At 72.3% G+C, this 20,060-nt stretch overlaps 1 protein-coding gene across 3 annotated transcripts in view; it reads right to left on the reverse strand.

Moving 5' to 3' along the window:
* Positions 1 to 357: 357 nt before the first annotated feature.
* Positions 358 to 20,060, reverse strand: part of BAHCC1 (BAH domain and coiled-coil containing 1) — a 45,803-nt gene continuing 26,100 nt past the window's right edge. For 2 of the 3 annotated variants that reach the window (XM_070060164.2, XM_070060162.2), the window contains 25 exons: positions 19,294 to 19,416; positions 15,919 to 17,613; positions 15,702 to 15,807; positions 15,439 to 15,614; positions 15,193 to 15,351; positions 14,950 to 15,116; positions 14,530 to 14,863; positions 13,272 to 14,069; positions 10,398 to 10,597; positions 10,160 to 10,296; positions 9,802 to 9,930; positions 7,945 to 8,056; positions 7,159 to 7,433; positions 6,611 to 6,789; positions 6,239 to 6,540; positions 6,040 to 6,147; positions 5,818 to 5,959; positions 5,553 to 5,667; positions 5,390 to 5,465; positions 5,195 to 5,303; positions 4,696 to 4,815; positions 4,426 to 4,602; positions 3,119 to 4,308; positions 2,736 to 2,972; positions 358 to 1,856 (listed from right to left, as the gene is read on the reverse strand). In XM_070060164.2, the coding sequence (XP_069916265.2) occupies positions 1,650 to 1,856; positions 2,736 to 2,972; positions 3,119 to 4,308; positions 4,426 to 4,602; positions 4,696 to 4,815; positions 5,195 to 5,303; positions 5,390 to 5,465; positions 5,553 to 5,667; positions 5,818 to 5,959; positions 6,040 to 6,147; positions 6,239 to 6,540; positions 6,611 to 6,789; positions 7,159 to 7,433; positions 7,945 to 8,056; positions 9,802 to 9,930; positions 10,160 to 10,296; positions 10,398 to 10,597; positions 13,272 to 14,069; positions 14,530 to 14,863; positions 14,950 to 15,116; positions 15,193 to 15,351; positions 15,439 to 15,614; positions 15,702 to 15,807; positions 15,919 to 17,613; positions 19,294 to 19,416 (7,373 nt within the window). In that variant the 3' untranslated portion in view covers positions 358 to 1,649. The remainder of the gene's footprint in view (positions 1,857 to 2,735; positions 2,973 to 3,118; positions 4,309 to 4,425; positions 4,603 to 4,695; positions 4,816 to 5,194; positions 5,304 to 5,389; positions 5,466 to 5,552; positions 5,668 to 5,817; positions 5,960 to 6,039; positions 6,148 to 6,238; positions 6,541 to 6,610; positions 6,790 to 7,158; positions 7,434 to 7,944; positions 8,057 to 9,801; positions 9,931 to 10,159; positions 10,297 to 10,397; positions 10,598 to 13,271; positions 14,070 to 14,529; positions 14,864 to 14,949; positions 15,117 to 15,192; positions 15,352 to 15,438; positions 15,615 to 15,701; positions 15,808 to 15,918; positions 17,614 to 19,293; positions 19,417 to 20,060) is intronic. The other variant, XM_089318587.1, reaches the window with a different exon arrangement.

Consider the following 20,060-nt stretch of genomic DNA (forward strand, 5'->3'; position numbering starts at 1 on the left):
CGCCCAGGGGCTGGGCTGACAGCGGTCACCGGGGTCACCGCCTGCTCCTGCTGGGCCCCGCGGAGGAAGTGCTGGGGTGCTGAGAAGGCGAGCAGACCCCCGGGGGGCCCCCCGTGTCCTGGCTCCCCTACTCGGGGTCTCCCATCCCAGCCAGGCCTCGTCCCGGGAGTCCGGGATGCAGCCTGCTGGGGGCGGGACTGTCTGGGGCGCCCCCTACCCTGAGCCGCTCCTGACCCCGCAGCTGGGCCTGGGGAAGGCGCGTCCCCTCCCCCTCGGGAGGCTGCCCAGGAGAGGGGCCCTGGCCCTGGGGGTCTCGGGCCGGGGCAGCGCAGATCCCGGTGGAGGGAGGGCCTGACAATAGTTTATATATTTATTCTTAAGCAAGTTATCAATAAAAAATTTAATACTAAAATGCCTTTACATAGTTTGCTGTTCATAAAACCTGTGTTTTTGTTTGTTTTTAGTGTTTACATTGAAAAAAAATCCAACCCTCCTCTTAGTTACACATTTACACGTCTCGCGGCTGCCGGCTCAGGCGGGCGGACGGAGGGCAGAGGCCGGCCCCGCACGGAGCGGCGGCCACGCAGCCACGCGGCCCGGCTCCTGCACTCCACGTCCCCCGACGCCACCAGGAATGAATATTGCACTCGTGCCAAGACGGAGACGGGACCCCACTCGCCCACCGGCCCCTCCCGTGGAGCCGCAGGAATGGGGGGCAGCGGGGAGGGGTGGGAGGGGCTCCAGGTCGGCCTGAACCGGCCTGCGGGCAGGGGCCAGGCACCCACCCACACCTGCCATTCCCAGGCCGTGTCCACACAGAGCTGGTCCTGGGGCTTACAGGGGGGCCTGGGGGAGGGGTGGGGGGCCCAGTCCACAGCCCCGGGGGCCCTGCATGTGGGCATGGGGGTCCCCGCCCCCGGCGCAAGCCCACCAAGCTGCCCCCCCGCCACGGCTCCCGGGGTGGGGTGGGGTGGGGGGAAGAGAAGGAGAGGGCAGGGCCCTCCCGGGGGCTGGGATGGGGTCGCGTGGGGAGGGGTCTCTTTCCAGGGCCCTGTAAAGGGGGCCCAGCATCCTGGAGCCCAGGAAGGGGCTCGGAGCCTGGGCTAGGGCGGGGGGAGGGGCAGGAGCTGGCCGAGCGGCCCAGCAACACCTGGAATATTCAAGGGACGAGAGGGGAGCCTGCGCCTGCGCCGCCGCCGCCGCCGCCGCCGGGAGGGATTTGTTCGTCTTTGTCGTAGGAAACAGAGGTAAGATCCTTGTGGCTGCTGCGGGGACTCTGCTCTGGCTTCCGGAAGCCTTTGTCTACACGGATGAGCGACTTCCCGCCCACACAGCTGTCCCCCGGGGTGACCCCTGGGGCCCGCCCCTCCCCGCCTGCCGCCCCAGCGGCCGAGAACAGTGCATTTCCAAAGAAAACCCCGGACAGAACCCCGACACACGTACGCACACACACGCACACGCACGCACACGCACGCACCTCGTCCCCAGGGCGGGGAAGTCCGTTTCCACTGTGTCCATGAAACCCCCGACACGCTATGTACAGAGAAATAAATAACACACCTGATCCCTGCTTCCCAGGCGGGAGCCGGTCCGAGGTACTAGGAAATATGGCTTGGATTCTCATCTCTCGAGGACTGCGGGCCGGCGGCTCAGCAGAGGACCGGCACGCCCTCGGCCGTCACCAGGCGGCCGGTGGTGGGGTCGTAGGTGCCCGCCAGGTAGTAGAGGTCCTGGCGGTCCCGGCCGCGCCGGCTGCGGCTCAGCTGCTGGTACTGCTCCCGGCTCACCACCTGGCACTTGTGGGAGATGCTCTGCACGTCGTTCTCGTCCTCGTGCTGCGACTGGTACAGCGCGTGCTGCGGGCGGGCGGGCGGGCACACGGGCGCTGGAGGCCACCGCGGAGCCTGGGCGGGGCCCGGGGGAGCCCTGGGCGGGGCCTGGGAGCCTGGGTGGGGCCTGGGGGAGCCAAGAGCAGGGCCTGGGGGGTCTAGGGGAGCCCTAGGCGGGCCTGGGGGAGCCCCGGGCGGGGCCTGGGAGCCTGGGCGGGGCCCGGGGGAGCCCTGGGTGGGGCCTGGGGGAGCCCTGGGTGGGGCCCAGGAACCCTGGGTGGGGCCCAGGGGAGCCCTGGGAGGGGCCTGGGGGAACCAAAAGCAGGTCCTGGGGGGTCTAGGGGAGCCCTGGGTGGGGCTCGGGGGAGCCCTGGGTGGGGCCCAGGAACCCTGGGTGGGACCCAGGGGAGCTCTGGGAGGGGCCTGGGGGAGCCCTGGGTGGGGCCCAGGAACCCTGGGTGGGGCCTGGGGGAGCCCTGGGTGGGGCCTGGGGCAGCCGTGGGTGGGGCCCAGGAACCCTGGGTGGGGCCTGGGGGAGCCCTGGGTGGGGCCTGGGGGAGCCAAGAGCAGGGCCTGGGGGGTCTAGGGGAGCCCTAGGCGGGGCCTGGGGGAGCCCTGGGCGGGGCCTGGGAGCCTGGGCGGGGCCCGGGGGAGCCCTGGGTGGGGCCTGGGGGAGCCCTGGGAGGGGCTGGGGGAGCCCTGGGAGGGGCCTGGGGGAGCCCTGGGAGGGGCCTGGGGCAGCCGTGGGTGGGGCCCAGGGCAGCCATGGCGGGGTCTGGGAGCCTGGGCCTGCCGTGCAGGGCCCTCCGTGAGAACTGCTCTCAGGGCCATGGGCGGAGCGGGGTGGGGCGGGGCTGCCGTGGGCCCTGGCTGGGCGTGGCCTCTCGGCGGGGGCCGGGCCCTCACCTTGCCGTCGCTCTGCCGCTTTCCCAGCTTGGTCTCCTCGGGGTGGTAGAACCACTTGACCTTGACCACCATGTTGCTGGCCCAGGACTCCCACATGCTCTCGATGCGGCCAATGTAGGGCAGGTTGGGCCTCCCAGCCGACAGGAAGACGGCGCAGTCCCCGACGCGCAGGGTCTCGGTGCCTCGCACGATGGCCTTGTAGAACAGCTTCCTGGCCTTGCCCTTCATGCCACGCCTCTGCGGGACACAGCGGGGGCGGAGCTCCAGGGGCTGCCGGCTGCAGGTGCAGAGGGCCCAGCAGCCGGGGGCGGGGCCTCGCGGGCAGGCTTCCCCCTCCCCTTCCTGCGCGAGGGGAAGGTGAGGACGCAGGGTGGTGCTCCTACCTGCGTGGGGTTCCCTGACCACTCCCACAGCTGCCGGGCGGGCAGGAAGGTGGAGATCTTTGGCCGGTTCTCCGCGGACGCGGACGGCAGCCGCTGCCTCCGGGAGGCCTCTTTGGCTCTGCAGAAGCTCAGGGCCTCCTTGCGCTTGAACTTGGCCCTGCCACCGCCGCCACTGCTGCCGGGCCCGGCGCCCGCGCCCACGCCGGCCACCGCGGCCCTGGACAGGAAGCAGCGCGGGGCATGGGCGTGGGGGCCGGCCCCCTTGGAGCGCAGGGCCTCGGGCTGGGCCAGGAGGGCGGGCACGGGCTGGGCCAGGCGGGTCTGCAGCAGCAGGGCCGGGTCCTCGTCGTCCGAGCTGTAGGAGGAGTCCTCGTTGTCCGAGGAGCAGAGGCTGGACGTGGACACGGAGCCCGAGGAGGAGGAGGTGGAGGAGCCGGACGAGGAGGACGAGGTGGGCAGGCGGGCGAGGAAGCGCGGCGGCACGGCGGCCGCCAGCCCCAGCTCGTCCTCGTCGGAGTAGGAGCTGTGGCAGTCGCTGTCACAGGGCAGGGCGAAGTCGGCCTGGCCCGCGTACTTGCGCAGGGCCAGCCCCACGGGCAGCGGGTGCACGGGCGCCCGCCCCTTCTTGTCCTTGCCCACGAGGGCCGGGTGCGCGTAGCCGGGGCCGGGCAGGGGCCGCGGCAGCCGGGGGCCGCAGTCCTTGTCGCCCGCGTGCAGCGCCTTGCAGTTCTTGTTCTTGGGGGAGGTCACGCCCTCGTGGTCCAGCTTGACCGGGAACTCGCTGCCCGCCCGCCGCCGCCCGGCCCGCTCGGCCTCCGCCCGTTCCGCCTTCCTGGCCCGCAGCAGCTTGTGGGCGCCGCCGGGCAGCCCCGGGCCGGCCCCACCGCCCAGGAAGGGCGCGTAGGAGCTGGCCAGGCTGCTGAAGGAGTCTGCGCGGAAGCCGTTGCCGAACACGGGCGCGGCCACGCTGTGCACGGGGAACAGGGCCTCGCGGGCCCGCAGCTTCCTGGCGCCGCCGTGCAGCTGGAAGAGGTTCTGCAGCAGCCCGGGGGCCCTGCCGGCCGCCGCTGCCCGGCGCTTGCTCTGTGCCACGGCCGACCAGCTCAGCAGGGGGCCGCACCGGCGGCCCAGGAAGTGCTCCGAGGCCCCCGTGGGGGGTTTGGCACCTGAGGTGAGGAGCTCGGCTTTGCCTGGGGGGGGTGGGGGCAGGGCAGGGAGCAGTGGTCAGCGGCGCTGCCTTGTCCATGTGCCCCTCCTGGGAGCACCCCGCCCCCTCCCTCCCAGGAGCCCGGAGGTCCGGCCCGTACCGGCCTTGTCTTTGCCGATGGATTTCTTCCCAGGGGTCTTGGGGGCGTCAGGGCAGTCCTGCAGCTTGGGCGACAGGCTGGGGGCGGGGGCCTCGCCGGGCGGGGGCGCCTCGCTGCTCGCCTTCTTGGGCCTCCGGCAGCTGCCGGGCACCAGCAGGGCTGGAGAGGGCTCTGTGCCTGCGTTAGAGCGGACGAGGGGCTGGTGCCGTGGCCGCGGGCGCCGTCGGCTGCCGGGGCCCCGCGGGGAGGGCGCTGGGGCTGTGGGCTCACACTGGATCTTGAAGTCGGGCGGCAGCAGCCGGATGTTGGAGACCGCGATGTGGCCGGTGTCCCCGTCGTCAAACTCCACCACCACCGAGTCCAGGCCCTCGTCCTCGTCGCTCGAGGCTCCTGCACACGGCCCGGGCCCTGAGCGCGGCCTGGGCACGGGGCTGGCGCCTCGCTGTCCACAGCCCGGGACGTCACCGCCCTGTCAGCGCCCCCCCGCCATGCACAGGTATGTGTGCCAGGACAGCTGTCGCTCCGTCCACGCCTGGAGGTGCCGCCGTCCTGGCTGCGCCAGCCTCAGACGACTGAAGCTCCCGGCGTCGGGAGGCAGGGCCACCGGAGCTGCACACACAGGGCTCCGGGCCCCTCCCGCTCTGCCCAGCCGCCCACGGGAGCTGCCGCCTCCCGCCCTGGGCACCAGGGAGCCGTTTCTGTCTCGGCAGCCGGCGCGGGCATGGGCACGGCCTCCCAGGCAGGGCGGGCGGGGGCTGGGCGGACTCACCTCGGATCACGTTGCCTGGGTACAGGCACCGAGACTTCTGGCTCCAGTAGGCGCAGACCCGTGTGCCGGGCGGGAGGTACCGGCTGGACTGCGGCCGGACATCCAGGACCTGCGGGAAGGCGCCGCGGTGAGCGGGAGCGGGCAGGCCTCGGCTGCTGTCCCCCCAGGCTGGCCGGGAGGCAGAGCCGCCCTCACCGCCTCCTGCAGCAGCTGCTCCAGCGAGTAGATGCGCTGCCGGTTGCCTCTCTCGCCCTCGATGACGATGCTGTAGCTGGGGGGAGCGGGTGAGGGGTGAGGGGTGAGGGGTGAGGGGCCAAGGCCCAGCTGCCCGCCCGCGCCCACACCCGCAGGGCCTCACATGTCCGGTGGCTGCAGGGTCCTGACGCTGCCCGCGTACAGCAGGCTGTCCTCTTTGGGGATGAGCACGGGGAGCCCGTCCTGCAGGTCCTCCTTGTGAATGGTGCAGGAGCGCGCTGCAGGCGGCACAGGGTCAGCGCCCGCGGCCCACCACCGCCCAGGCCGCACTCAGGGGCCCCGGCCCCTCCACTGCCCAGGCCGTGCTCAGGGGCCCGCCGGCCCTGCCACCGCCCAGGCCGGGTGCCCGCCCGCTGCCCGCCGCTCACCCAGGGCCGCGCTCTGCTCCGCGCTCAGGCGGCCCGCCTCCTGGTCCTCGTCCTCCTCGGAGAGGCTGCTGTCGTCCTCGACCTGGAAGTCGTCGTCCCCGGCCAGGCTCTCCAGCAGCCGGCTCATGGCCCGGCCCTGGCCCTGCAGGGGCGCGGCCGGCCGTCAGGTGGGGGCAGGGGCGTCAGGCTGGGGCGGGGGCTGCCCGGGGCGGGGGCTGCTACCTGCTTGCTGGAGGGTTTGGCTTTCACCTTGCCCGGCTTCCTGCCCTTCCCCAGGACGGCCTTGGCGTTGCGGGCCGACAGGGTGATGGACAGCGCACCGTTCTTCCTCTGCGCGAGGGGAGGGGGACAGGGTGGGGGATGAGGGCGGGGCCCCGGCCTCCTGGCCCAGCCCCGCCCCCCGCGGCGGGTGCCGTCTCACCCTTAGTGCCGGCTGCAGCACGGCGCTCCTGCGCGTGGCCCTCTGGAGCCGCTCGCTGGCCAGCTTGCTGCCCTCCCCGCGGCAGGGGAAGGCCCGGGTGGGCCCGAAGAGTCCGTCCCTGCTGGGGGCGGCCCCTGGCTCTGGACGCAGGCCGGCCTTGGCCTTCCCCTTGGCTTTCTCCTTGCCTGCGGCTCCTGGAGGCCGCCGGCCTGGTGCCCGCTCCAGCTGGGCGCCCACGTTCACTTTCCCGGTCCTTCTCTTGATCTTGACCTCGCCCTCAGGGCTGGACAGGCGGCAGGCCCCTGCACGGGGAGCAGAGGCCGTCACGGGGGTCCCGCTGTGGCCCCACCCCGGCGCCCGGCCTCTGCTTACCCAGCAGCCCCTGCCTCTCCTTCTTCTTCCTGGCCTTCTGGTTGGCTTCCATCTTGACCACGGACGAGGGGGACGGCCCTAGCATGGCTGCGCCGGCCCCCGCATGCAGCAGCAGCCCGGGCTCCTTGCGGGCGGCGTCCGTTCCCAGGAGGGCCTGGCAGTCCTCGCTGTCGTAGCCGCTGCCTGGGGGAGTCACGGGCACCCACTGATTCCAGGTCTGGGTGGGACCTGCCCAGGAAGCAGCCTGGGCGCTGGGGGTCTGGCCTCGGTGGACTGAGGGTCCCCGCCCACTGCCCTCTCCCAGCCACCCTGGAGCTCAGGCCCGGCCTGCTTCCCGGGGAAGGGCTGGGGGAGGAAGCGGGTCTCTCCAGGCTCTGCGGACACGCGTGCTCGTTGGGGGCCAGATAACCTCTTGGGGTCAGCCGGCCGGGCAGGGGTGGTTATTTTTAACCCTGGTTTCCAGGACGCCCTCCCTGGAACCTCCCTGCCGGGTCTGGGGTGGTCATGGCCTCTGCCTGACCCTTCCCGGGGCCCAGCCCTCAAAGCACTTGCCTGCGTCGGGCGTCCGGGCCGTGGCCGGTGGGGCGGGGAATGTGGCTGCCTCCCTGCCGCCGTCGCCGCCAGCCCGTGGGTGCCCAGCGGCTGCCCTGGCGCTCTTGGCCCGGGACAACTTCTTGGGGACGCGTCCCCCCGGCGCGGCCTCCTTCCGCTGAAAGGGGCCAAGGCCGGCAGGCAGCGCCTGGGCCCTGGCCTTGGGCTTCAGCTGGGCCACGGCGGACGCCAGCTCGCGCTGGCCACCCAGCTTCCTGCACCGCACCTTCTCCTGTAAGGGGGCGGCGGCAGCTTCGCGACGGGGCCCCCCCGCTGCGGCCCCGGACTCTGGGCCCCGGCCCTGCTGCTGCCGCCCGGCTCCGGAAGTGGCGCCTCCAGGCCGGTGACCTCAGAAAGGGCAGCGGGGACATCTGCCCACCCCAGCCCACGGTCCCTGACTGTGTGCCCAGGCAGGGGCTGGGGACGAGGGCCCGGGGGACTTGGGGGTCGGGGCCCTTGCTTTGGTAAAGGGGAGGCCCAGGAGCCGCGTCCTGCTCTGGCAGGGAACTGGGTGACACCAGGTGGGACCCTGGGAAGGAGGACGGTGGGAAAGAGGGGTGCCTCCCTGACCACGCGGGCACCTGGTGCTGTGGCCACGCGTGGGGTCATCCCCACGTCTCTGCAAGAACCTGTAGAGCTGGGTTGGGGGGAGCACCACGGAGCCCACAGCCAGGCCCCGCTGGCGAGCAGCCCCGGCTCGGGGTCCCCACCGGTGCACCCCGCTTCCTGCCCCCGGGGCTCACCGCGGCCTGCAGTCCCGCGTACACGCTCTTCTCCAGTCTGTTCCGCTTCTTCGGGGGCTCGCCGGAGCCGCGCAGCTCCGCGCACAGCAGGCTCAGGCTGGCCCGCACGGCCCTGGGGACGTGGGGCACAGGAGCCTGCTGTCTGGTGGTCCCCGGAGAGGGCCCCGCCCCGAGCAGGCAGTGTGGTGGCGGAGCCGGCATCCAGCCCCCCGCACCTGCTGGCAGCCGGGGTCCTGGTGGCCACCCCCACCCCGCCTGCCCCGCCTCGCTGGGAGGGGGCGTTTGTGCCCCGTCTTCCCACCAGGCCGGGAAGGACACCGTTCAGCTGCTGTCCGACGGTGACCCCAAAGACCCAGCGGCCAGGCCGTGGAGGCGGGGTCGGAGCCAGGCCCGGGCTCCCTGGAAGGCAGCCCCCAGCTCCGGCTCCTGGACCCCGTGTATTGGGTCTCAGCCCCACTCCTTCCACCGGGAACACAGGCCACCCTCTGAGGGTGGGGTGGGGACTGAGGAAGGCCAGTCTGGGGAGCCAGGGGGCTGGGGCAGCTCCTGAGGCTCCACCCCCGCCAGGGCAGTGCTGGCAGCAGCCGGATCACCCCGCACCCCACCCCCGTCTGCAGGGGCCGGCTCAGACCCTTCCAGGGGTGCCATCCTGCACCCACCTGCCAGCCCTGCACCCCAGCGCTCACACCCCCGCAGGGCCCAGGAGCGGGGAGGCTGAGACCGTCCCACAGGGTGCTGTCTCCTCCGGCCTGGGGCAGACCCCCCAGGCACCCAGATTCTGCCGGGGCCCCTCCCCAGCAACCCCATGCCAGGAGCGTGACTTCCTGTCCCTTCCCACCCCCATTTCCTGTGGGGGACAGAGGCGCCCGTGGTGTCATGGCAACCACAGACGGAGAACGACCCTGGCCCGACCTTGGCCTCGCGGGGCTGTGTCCCCTTTCACCTTCCTGTCGGGGGGGGGGGGGGCTGGGCCTCGGCTGGCGGAGGCCGGGCAGGAAGCCACTGGGCCCTGCACGCCCACCCCCACTTCCTACAGGCAGGAGCCCCCACCCCCGCCCCCGCTGCGAGTGCCGGCCTGCAGGGAGGCGGGGAGGGCGCGGCCAGAGGCCTGCTCCTCAGGACGCGGAAGCCTGGACGCGGCTCTGCTCCCGTCCCAAGGCCGCTGCCTCCAGGCCCGGGACGAGGGCTGAGACACAGACCTGGGGCCAGGAGAAGCTGCAGGGCCCACCCTGCCTCCCTGGCCACAGCCCGGCCCCTCCCGCCGAGCGGCACCTGGGCAGGCAGAGCGGCCGCCAGGGAGGGCCCCCGGCCATATGGTGAACACAGGCAGCTCACGCAGGACCCCCCCCCCCCCCAGCCCGCAACCTTCTCGGCGTTTGCTAACGTTTTGTGACATAAAGCCTTGAGATTAATTTTTTGCCTCTGTCTTAATTGAAGGAACCATTTAGTGCCGATTTAACTATTATTACCAAATCATCAGGATTGATGCCGGGCGCGTGGAGGCACCGGAGGATTTATGCAGATGGGCCTGCCGGGAGAGGCAATTTGTAGCCGAGAAGGACAATTACGCCGGGCCCGGAGCGTGCCGACGAGCGCGCCGGGCGCGTAATGGGCAATAACGCGGCACAGCGGCCGCGCGGCACCCACGCTGCCGGGGCCCCCCCAACGTGGCCTGCCCCCGGGGGACCATGACGCCCTGGCCGGGAGCCTGGAGCCCCCTGGTGGGGCGCAGGGAGGGGCTGAGCAAGGGACACCCCCACCTCCATGCGGGCACACGGGGCCTGCGGGAGCCCAGACCCACGCCCCGGCTGGCCACGCCTGCCCTTGGCTGCAGCCGCCACCGCCTCGGGCGCTCACCTGACTTTCTTGCTGTCACGCCGGGCCAGCTGGGCCCCGGGGCGCAGGGCGGGCAGCGAGCTGGAGTGTTTGCGCTTCCTGGGCCGGCCGGGCCCCCGCCGAGCGGGGCTGCGGGAGCGCTCGTCTCTCCTGGGGGCGCAGGAGGGGCCGTCAGAGGGGCCAAGACCGGGTGGGCGTGTGCCAAGACTTGGCCTGAGGAGCCGGGCAGGCGGCCAGCTCGGCCAGGTCCCTCCTGCCCCCAGCTCCCCGCAGCCCACGTCCTGCACACACAGCAACAGCTCCCGAGGCCGTGCCGCAGCCCAGGGGCCCCCCTGGCCCAGCCTCTGCGGGGGCGTCTCCCGCCAGGGCCCCCCCGTACTCGTGGTCACGCTTGCGCTGCAGCCGCGCCAGCTCCCGCTGCTTCTCCTTGTAGCGCCGCTGCAGCTCCGCCAGCCGCACGCGCAGCTCCACCTCCTGGGTGTCCAGCTGGTCGATGGCGGTCTTCAGGGGGCACACCTGCGGGCAGGGGCACAGGGGCCTGAGGACGGGGTGGCAGCCCGGGTGCAGGGGGTCCCCCCGGCGCGGTTCCGAGCAGTGCGGGCCAGGCTCCCACTCACAGGCTTGGTCTTGGGGGCCCAGGTGTCCTTGCGCTGCAGAATCTGCATGCGAGGGGTCAGCCTGGGGCCGCCGCGGGGGTCGGCAGCTGGAGGCCGGGCCGAGGCGGCTGCACTGTCCAGGCCGGCGGCCTCCACCAGAGACCAGGCCGTGGCCAGCGTGGCTAGATGCTGCAGGTTGAAGGCCAGCACGTCCTCCGCTGCTGGGGGGGACAGGAGGGTCAGCACAGGCACAGGAAGGCGGCGGCACTGCCCTCAAGGGGCTCCCGACCCGCCTCAGCGCAGCCCTGAGCCCGAGCCCACACAGCTCCCAGGACGTGGGGACCCAGAAGGGCCAGGCAGGGGGTGGGAGCGACGCAGCCACCAGGCCTGGCGCCTGGCTGGAGAGAAGCCCCCTTGGCCGCAGGGTGGGGCCTGCTGCCCCTCCCCCAGCCCACCGTGTCCGTGGCAACGGGGGCTCCTCCCAGCTCCCTGCAGCGCCCCGGGGACCTGTGGTGGACTCGGGTGGTGTTGGAGGTTCACAGCTGCTACGAGTGGACGCCCTGGACAGAGGACACGAAACGGGCGTGGCCCCGGCCCAGGACGCCCCCGTCAGGAGCCCGTGCGCTTGGCTACTCCGATGTGCGGCTCTGGGCTCTGGTTTAGGCCAGCGGCTGCCCCGCCCGTCCTCCGCCCGTCCACCGTGTCCTCCCACCCAGCATGCGTATTGACGTCTGGGCAGCTCTGAGGTCTGGGCCCCTCCTCCCCTCAGGGCCACACCCCAGCAAAGAACATTCTAGCAAACTCGGGCCCTGGGCTAGGCAGGGAAGCACACACGAGGCCGGCGCTGTGCCGCCAGCATCCCACGGGCGCTCCGGTTCGAGTCCCGGCTGCTCCAGCTCCCTGCTCTGGCCTGGAAAAGCAGCAGAAGCTGCCACCCACGTGGGAGACCCAGATGGAGCTCCTGGTTCCGGATTCGGCCCGGCCCCGCCCAGCGATCATGGCCAGTGGGGAGCGAACCAGACGGAAGCGCTCTGCCTTCTAAACAAAACAGTTTGCAAGAAGAGGAGAGGGCCCACGGGGCGGGGGGACAGGTGTGTGTGTGACACACGCGTGTGTATATCTGTGCCTGCATGTGTGCCCGGGCGGGGCCGCTGTGGCCTCAGCTTGAGCCAGCAGAATGGGATGGCCGTCCGGGGAGAGGCCTGGAGCCCCCAGGGAGGCGTCTGTCCCACAAGCACCTGGGGGAAGTCACGGGGTCCCAGCCAGGAGGGCCTGGGCGGGAGAGCCGAGGCGGCGTCACCCCCGTAGCCAGGGGCCCCCAAGGCCCGACCACGGCTCCTGCCCAGCATCGTCCTGACAGGAGGGGCTGACGAGGGCCGACCGGGGCACCCGGTCACTCCAGTGCACGAGGGAGGACGGGCAGGAGTCGGCCACAGGGGCTCCCACAGGAGGTGTCTGATCACCAGGAGAACCCGCAGCAGCAAAGGAACAGGCGGACTTGGAGCTGCCGGGACCCCCGCAGAATGCCAGGCCCACTGGCCCGCGCAGACTAGCACCGCCCCACCCAGGAGACCCCAGCAAACCAAGCCCAGGGCAAGGCGGCAGCAGGCCCAGAACACCCAGGGTTAACTCCCGACGCCTGGAGGCGCCCAAGTCTCTGGACTCAAGTTCAGGGCCAAGACCCCAGTCCTCCCCCTCAAGGCTCAGCCTCAGAGGCAGAGGAGGGGAAGGAGCAGGGGCCGGGGGCGGGGTTGGGCTCAGGGCGGGCAGCCCCCTGCCCACGGTGCTTCAAGCCCCCAGCTTCCGCTGGCTCATGGGCCCCTCTCCGGCCCCGCCCCAGGCCCCTGGAGGCCAGGACCACCCAGGCCACACTCAGGGATCCTTGCCTGCCCCTTCTGCAAATCCTGCCTGGGCAGCAGGAAACCGACCACAGCGGCCACGGGGCTTGCTCAGGCCGACAGTTCCTGGGGGAGGGGCCTGAGCACCTGCAGAGCAGGGTGGGCGTGGCTCAGAGCTTGCTGGACGCACGCCGCCAGTGGCTGCAGCACGCCGGGTCACCGACACGGCCCCCCACACCGCACACGTGAGCCTCACGCTTTCATTCAGCAAATGGGCTCTGGTCCAGCTGTCACTCACACGCACGCACCAGCCAACGGCCAGACGGGCGCCCCAGATGGAGTCACCGCAGCCCCCACAGGGTCGGGGCCCAGCAGCGCCTCATCCACGCGCCCTGGGCCCAGGCACGGCCTCCCTGGGGGTCCGGCTGGGCACCTGCCCTGGCCAGGAACCCCTGGCTTGCTCTCCTGGGCACAGCCCTCCAGGGGCCCTGGACACGCCCTCAGGGCAGGCAGCCCTGGCCACCGTCCCTGCACTGCGGTTCCCTCTAGGACATCAGCGTCGTGGGAACGCACGGATCTGCACGGGCGCCTGGTGGGCTGCTCCCATGCAGCGGGGGCTTCCCCGGGGGTCCAGTGGGAGGGCGGCTGCCACTCGGCCAGGGGGCGGCTTCCAGGGGAGCTGGGGCCTCCCCGGCACAGGCCGCCCCTGGGGTCCACGGTGTGGGGACCAAGGCCTAGGGACGGCCTGGCCGTAGCCTCCTGGGCCTGACAGGGGCAGCGACAGCCCCTTCCCCTCCTGCCCCGAGGCCTCCGCGATCCCCTCATCTCAAGTGTGACACCGGGACGGCCACAGCTGTCGGAGCTGTGCCCTGGACGTGGTCCCTGGGGAGCCAGCAGGGAGGGGGCCTGGGTCCTGAGGGCTCTGCTCACCTCCCCTGGGAGCAGACCTGGTGTCGGTCCCTGCTCACGGCTCCCCAGGAAGGGGGGACGAGTGGCCCCGGCCCGCTTCAGGGACCACCGCCCAGGCCCGGGGTCTGCGGGCCCCGCCCCGGCTCACCGTGCGCTGCCCGCTCGCTCCTCTGCCTCTGCGCCTCCAGCTCGGCCAGCTCGCTGAGCAGGGCGATCCCGTGCATCCCCGAGCTGCAGGGCGTGGGCGTGGGCGTGGCGCTGGGGGGCCGGGCGCCCGGCGGGTCCACGCTGGGCAGGTCTCCCAGGTCGACGGCGGCGGCCACCAGGGCGTCCAGGCCTGGCAGCACCCTGGGCGGACAGCTGCTCTCGGGAGGCGCTGCCCAGTCCCCCAAGTCCTCTACGCTTCCTTCCTCCGACCTGGCCGCCTCGGGCACCTGGCACGTGCCCTCCTCGTGCCCCCCGAGGGTGCCCGGGCTCCCCGCTGGCGGCTCCGGGGCTGGGGCGTGGGCCTCGGACGCAGGCCCCTGCTCCCCCTCCTCCCGCTGCTGCTCCGCGGTCCTCTCCTCCTGCCCCCCTCCCTGAGTAGAACAGGCCTGGCCGGGGGCCTCGGGGCTGCCGGCCTCGACGAGGGCCCCACACTGCAGTTCCTGTAGCCCCTCTCGGGGACTGGGGGCTGCCGCCTTCCCTGGGGGTCCCCGCTCGGCAGGGTGGGGCGTGGTGAGGTCCTGGGTGGGCTCCCTGGCCCCCGAGAGCAGCCCAGGCTCCTGCAGGCTCCTGGGGCGGCAGGGGGGCGGCCCCATGGGCAGGAAGGCCCCCGCGGGCTCGGGCGGGGCCCCCCGGGGGGCGGTTTGCATAGTTTCGGGGCCCACGAGGTCAGACAGTGTGTCCGCGGGCAGGGAGGCGAAGCCCATGCCGGCCGAGGGGCGTGGGCATCCAGGAGGCAGGTCTGTGGAGGAGGGGCGTGTCAGGAGAGGGCAGGAGGCTCCCGTTCGGCCTCTGGGGTCCCCGGGGGCCGACTCAGGCAGGACAGGCAAGCACGAGGCCCAGTCAGTTTTTCTGACCCAGAACCAGCGGCAGTGGGTCTGAGGCATCACGCCCCATTAACTGCAATAGGAAAAAACTAGAGAAAAACTAAAAAAAAACCCCAAAACACAAACCCTCTGCTGGCTCTGTGGCCTCACTGGAGCTGGGGTGGTTTGGGGTTTGCCCCATGCCAGGGCGCGGCAGACGGGGGGCTGCTGCAGACCCCTCTGGCTCAGGCCCAGGTCACGGGGCCGTGGACCGCACTCCCTTTGCTGGCCATGCTAGGCCAGCCGGCCACTGGCCTCCCCCGTGGGCCCTACCAAGGGGAGCGGGGGGGCGCCAGGCTGCACAGCCCCTCCCTATCCAGCTCCGCCTGCTGTTACCTGGCTCCAAGGTGGTGAGGTCAGCTCCGGGCCGCTGGCCCTCCCCGCTCTTGTCCTCGGCGCCGGGCACCTCGGCGCTGGGCCCAGGGCTGCTGGCAGGGCAGACGGTTAAAGTGCAGGGAGCACTGGGGTGCGGCGGTGGGCTGGGGCACCGGGCGGGGGGCTTCGGGCTGGGCGAGTGGCAGCAGGGTGGCAGCCTGGCCGGGCCTGCGGCGGCGGCGGCCAAGGAGGCGCCCTTGGCCGTGGGGGTTAAGGCAACTGGCTTGTGGGTGGACGTCGGGGCCCTGTCTGCGGCCGGCACCTCGGGCTCCAGGTGGTGATCCTCCGGCTTACGCTGTCGGGTGGGATGGGACGCAGGTTCAGCCAGGCTCCGCCCCTGCGCCCCACTGTGGGGGCCGGGCCGGGCGGAAGGGTCAGTACCTGGAACTGGGAGGCCCGAGGCAGCTCCAGCGCCTGCGCCGCCCTCTGCTGCCGCAGCAGCTGCGACCTCGCGTAGACGGGGAGCTGGCCCGGGGGCTGCATGTGCGAGGTGTGGCCGCGGCCCCCGTACATGGGGGGCCACAGCGAGGCCTGGTCCATGACGTCAGCTGCGGGCGGGGCAGAGAGCCGTCAGCCACCGCCCCTGCCCCGCCCCCGCCGCGTCACAGCCCCACCGGCCCTTACCAAGCGCGTGAGGAGCGGCGTGGGGCGTGGGCTCCGAGGGCAGGATGACCAGCTGTGTGGGGGCGTCCTGGGGGAGGGGGAACACGGAGGGCACGGAGCCGGGCACGGAGGCGGGGAAGCCGGGAGGCAGGTTCTGGTGCAGGGCAGGGTGGCTGAGGCCTGTGGCGGGAGGGCAGAGCAGCGGGTTGGCGGCGGGGTGGGGGTCACTCCTCCGAGCCAGCCCCCGGCCCACCGGCGAGCACCGACCGTAGGAGTGTCCCCCCATCCACAAGGAGGGGCTGCGGGTGCGGGGCAGCCAGGGCGGGTGCGGGGCGGGGTCCCCGCCCAGCTGGCCGCTCTGCATCAGGAGGTGGGGGGCCAGGTCTCCCGGGCAGCTGCTGGCCGGGCGGAGCCGGGCGAACTCCACGAGGTCTTTGCTGTCCCTGCGAAACCACGGCAAGCTGCCGTCAGCTGGGGGTGGCTCCGGGAGACCCCGGCCCCCCCCCCCCGGGGCTCAGCCTGGCTCTTACTGCAGCAGCTCGCGGCCGGCCAGCCCCAGGCGGTCATCGCACAGCCGCGTCCTCTCCTCCTCGGCTTCCAAGTCCAGCGCGTGTGTGGCACGGGGCCCAGCACCAGCTGCACGGGGGCGAGGGGCGCAGGCTGGGGAGCCAGCAGCCGGAGCGGGCAGGCAGGGGCCCCACTCTGGCAGCTGGGGGAGGGGGCTGCAGGGCAGGGGTGGGGCCGTACCTTTGAAGGTGGGGGCGGCCCGGCCCTGCCGTCCAGTGTTGGTGCCGTAGGCCGCCTCGGGCCGGCCAGCCGTGTCCTTCTGCCGGGCCAAGGCCACGGCAATGCCCACAGGGGGCTGCCGCACCTCCCCGTCTCCGTGCCCGGTGTCGAGCTCCCGGCTGCGGGCGCAGTCGGGCCTGTCGGCCGGGCCCGAGCCCTTGGGGGCCGGGAACTTGGCTTCTTGCTGGACACAGCTGGCCTTGAGCCCACCCAGGCCCACGAAGGGCAGCTTCTGGCCCACGGCCAGAGCCTGGTGGCTGTACTTGAGCAGGCTCTTCATGGCCGAGACCTCGTCGGGCGGCGCGGGCAGCTCCTGGGACAGGAGGGCCGCCGGCTGCAGGCCGCTGCTGAAGGGGTCCAGGTAGGCGCCGCCCTTGCGCTCCTCGCCGACGGCCGCCGTGGGGCCCTGGCCGGCCTGCACGCCCCACGGAGGCAGGTGGGGCCCGCCGTAGCCCAGGGACGCCAGCTCCAGGGACTTGCGCTTCACCTCGGCCCCGACCGCCCCCGGCTCCGCCTCCGGGGCCGCTGGGTGCTGCTGATGTCGGATGCGGGCCACCTTCTGGACCCCGGGGGGGCCCGCGGGGACCTCCTTGGCGGCTCTGTCCAAGGTGCAGCAGGCCTGTGTGGCCTTCCCCACCAGCGGGTCCTGGTGGCTGGACCGGGCGCAGTCCTGCGAGGGGGCGGTGGGGGGCCACTCAAAATAGCTGCCCTTGTCCTGGCCACCCTGGGGCAGCCCAGGGAAGGTGTCCTCCGGGCCGGCGCCGCCGAGATACTCCAGGCCCTTGAGGCGCGGATTGGGGCCGGTCTCGAAGCCCCCGGGCCGCCGCTCGCCCTTGCCCTCGGCCTTCAGCTGGGCGTAGGAGACACCGTAGGACACGGCGTGGTCGGGCGCCATGGCCCCCTCCAGGTGCCTCTCCTTGCCCTCGCCAGCCACGGCGCAGGCCTCGGCCGCCTGGCAGGGGCGGCTCTTGTCAGCCAGGTGTCCCACGGAAGGCACGAAGGTGGGCCCGCTGGCCTTCAGGTCCCGGGGGGCTTTGTCCTGCAGCGGGCAGAGCCCGTCCGGGCCGGCGTGCAGTTGCAGGCAGGGGAAGGAGCCGCTGGCTGAGCTGAGGGGCGGGGGCGGCCCGGAGGGCACCGTGTAGGACACGGCGTGGTGCAGCATCTGCCGCCGCTCCAGGCACTCGCCAAAGGCCGGCCCGGGCTCGGCGGGGCCCGCCGCCTCCTTGGCGCAGCGTCCAGAAGGCACCGGGCCCGCGCCCGGCCACCCCAGCACAGCCCCTGCGCAGGTGGGCAGCGCGGCCTTGCCCGCCTCGCCGTTGAGCACCTTGGCGTTGAGCAGGCAGGAGGCCAGGTGCTTGGGGCGGCCCTCGCAGGCGCCGCGGGGCACGGGGCCGCCCTCCTTGCAGTGCCCGTCGGCCGGCACCGGCAGCACCAGCCTGTGCCGATCCTTGCCGCTGTCCTCGTCCTTGCCCTCGGCCGCCTGGCCGGCCTTATCCTTGCCCATGAGGAAGCGGTCGAACTCCTTGGGGCCCTTCTGCAGGGAGCCGGCCTCACCCCGGTCCCGGCTGCAGGAGCCGGCGCGGGCCACGCCCGGGAAGCTGTGGTTGGCGGGCAGCAGCGCGGGCTGGGGGGGCAGGTTGCGCAGGTAGAAGTTGTCTGTGTGCAAAGAGCCGGGGTCAACGGGGAGCCTGGCAGGGGGGCGGCCAAAGGGCTCGGGCCCCAGGTGCCTCCCTCAACCCCACATGCTGCCCAGGGCACTTCCCCCACCCCCACTTAAACACAAACCCACAAGAACACCTGGAACGGGAGACAGAGGCACTGACGGGCGAGTGCCCCAGCACCACCCCTGCCCTCGGCCCCCAGGAGACAGGAGCCGGCTGGGCCTCAGCCCTGGCCCCCCCAGGTGCCCCTCCCCCATCAGGGCTGAGACCCCCAGGGGACTTGTGGCTGGGAACATGCGGGGGAGGCCCCCAGACGGACAGCGGGAGCAGGGGTGGGACCAAACAGCGAGAAAGGAAGCCAGCGCCCGGGCCTCCCCTGCTGGGCTCCCGCTGCTGCCCTGGCTGGGCCTGTGGCCCGGGACAGCCCTTCCTGCCGGGTGGGCTCTGCGTCTGGCTCTCCACCCGGGCCGGCCAGCAGGGCGGGGGACACGGCTGCCCTCAAGGGAGGGGGCTCCCCGCCTCTCCCGCGGGTGGGGGAGGGTGGGACCCAGGAGAAACATTTGGAACTTGTAAAACTGTCCTCAGTCATGTAAATCCCTTGTCAATTTCCTGCTAATTAGGGACGAGGGGACCGGGTAGCCCAGGAGAAACCTAATTAGTTCAATTTCCAAAACCAAATAATGTTCTTGGAAGAGGCTGCACCACAATATTGTGAAAGCTGAGGCCGGCCAGCGCCGCCCGAGGGAGTCCCGGGCCCTGCTTCAGGGGGTCGGGTTTCTGGGGCCGGGACCAGCCAGCCACCTGCCCGCCCTGCCACATGGTGTCCAAGCAGCTGCTCTGGCCGCCCGGGCTGCCGGGGGCTCGTGGGGGACGGTCCTCCGGGCGGGGCGGCCCTGGCCGCTGAGCCCAGGGGCTGGGCCAGCGCACTGGAGTTGCTCGTCCAGGGCTAAGAGCCAGACCCCTCGGGCCCGGCCCCACCCCACGCTCCTCGCCAGCACCAAGCCTCAGGGACTCACCAGCTGTTCCCGGTCCGGGACGCAGACCGGATGGACATACCACCACCCTGAGGTGTGAGGGCGGGCGGGAGCGCTGGCCACAGGCTCCAGGCGCTGAGGGGTCGGACTCCTGCTGGGCACCCCCGGGGACCCCTTCTCCCTATGCCTCTGGAGGGAGCCGGGCCTACTCCCCCAGCCCCTCCTCCCCAGGCGCTCCCTGTCCCATGGTCCGGCCAAGGGCCGGGGCCACCTGGGAGCTTCTGTCCCCTCCTGCCCCCAGTCTGCACTCCCCGGCCACGGATTCTGGGGAACCCAGCAACGCAGGCCCCGCCCCCACGCCTGTGCCTCCCCCAGTGGCTGCCTTCTGCAGGCTTCCCATGAGTCCTGTCCACCCCTGGGGCCTCTGTACCCTCCCCACATCCCCCCGACGCCGGGTGCCTGCCCTGGGAACAGCTGGCCCTCCCTGGCGCTAGCCCTCACTCTGCCCGGCCAATCCGGTCAGGAGGTGCAGGCTTCCTGTTCCTAGCCTCCCCGGGACCCCCGGGCCGCTGGGGCCTCAGTGCAGCCCCTCAGGTGCCCCTGGCACGGCTGCTGCAAGTGCCTCCCCACGCGGGCGCTGGGCAGGCAGGGGGGCAGGTCCAGCCTCTCCTCCGCCCCCCAGGGGCCCACACAGCACTTGCCTTTCTGGGCTCCATAGAAAGGAGGCTGCCCGTACAGAACGCTGCCGTTCCCATGGTGATCCAAGTGGCTCACGGGTAGGAAGGTAGACGCCAGACTCCCCGAAAATCTGGGGTACCCTGGAGCTGGAGAAGCAGGGACCCGGCTGTAGAGACCACTGCTCGCACCTGCCCAGCCCTGGCAGGCCACCGGCCACCCCCAGCGCCACGGGGAATGGCACATCAGGTCTTCGCCTGCACCCCGACCCGCTGGGCACAAGCCTAGTCGCCGATGGCCACGGAGGGGCCCCCGTGTGTCCTGGGAGGGGGCACGGCGGGCGTGCGCTCCGCAGAGCTCCCAGCCTTCGGCCCACACCGTCTGACAGGCTCCCAGGCGAGCTCGGGACCTGGACGCTGCTGTGCTGTGCTGGTCAGCGGCCCACACTCCCAGTGGGGCCCGTGGCGGCCCTCCTGAGGTGGTGGGTATCGCGGCCCCCAGGGCCACACCCTCCCCTCTGGCTGAGCCAGGCCCCGCTCTGGCCCGAGGGGGTCCATCCGACCCCTTCCCCAGCACCAAGGCTCTGAGAGCCGGCCCTGGACCTTGGGCAGCCCTGGCCTCCTAGGACGCCCACTCTGCCTCCCCGTCCAGAAAGGACGTGTCCCTGGCTTGCAGGACACATAGGACGGCGCCCTTGACCCTGTCCCCAGGAGGCCACCTGCCCACTGCTCTGTCAGCAGGAGGCGGGCAGCAGCCACAGGGGCTTCCGGGCTTAGACCCTCTGGGGCCTGCC

This window comes from Oryctolagus cuniculus, chromosome 17 (assembly GCF_051225735.1).
Source record: "Oryctolagus cuniculus isolate XC-2025 breed Fujian yellow rabbit chromosome 17, ASM5122573v1, whole genome shotgun sequence".
NCBI classification, from domain to species: Eukaryota; Metazoa; Chordata; class Mammalia; order Lagomorpha; family Leporidae; genus Oryctolagus; species Oryctolagus cuniculus.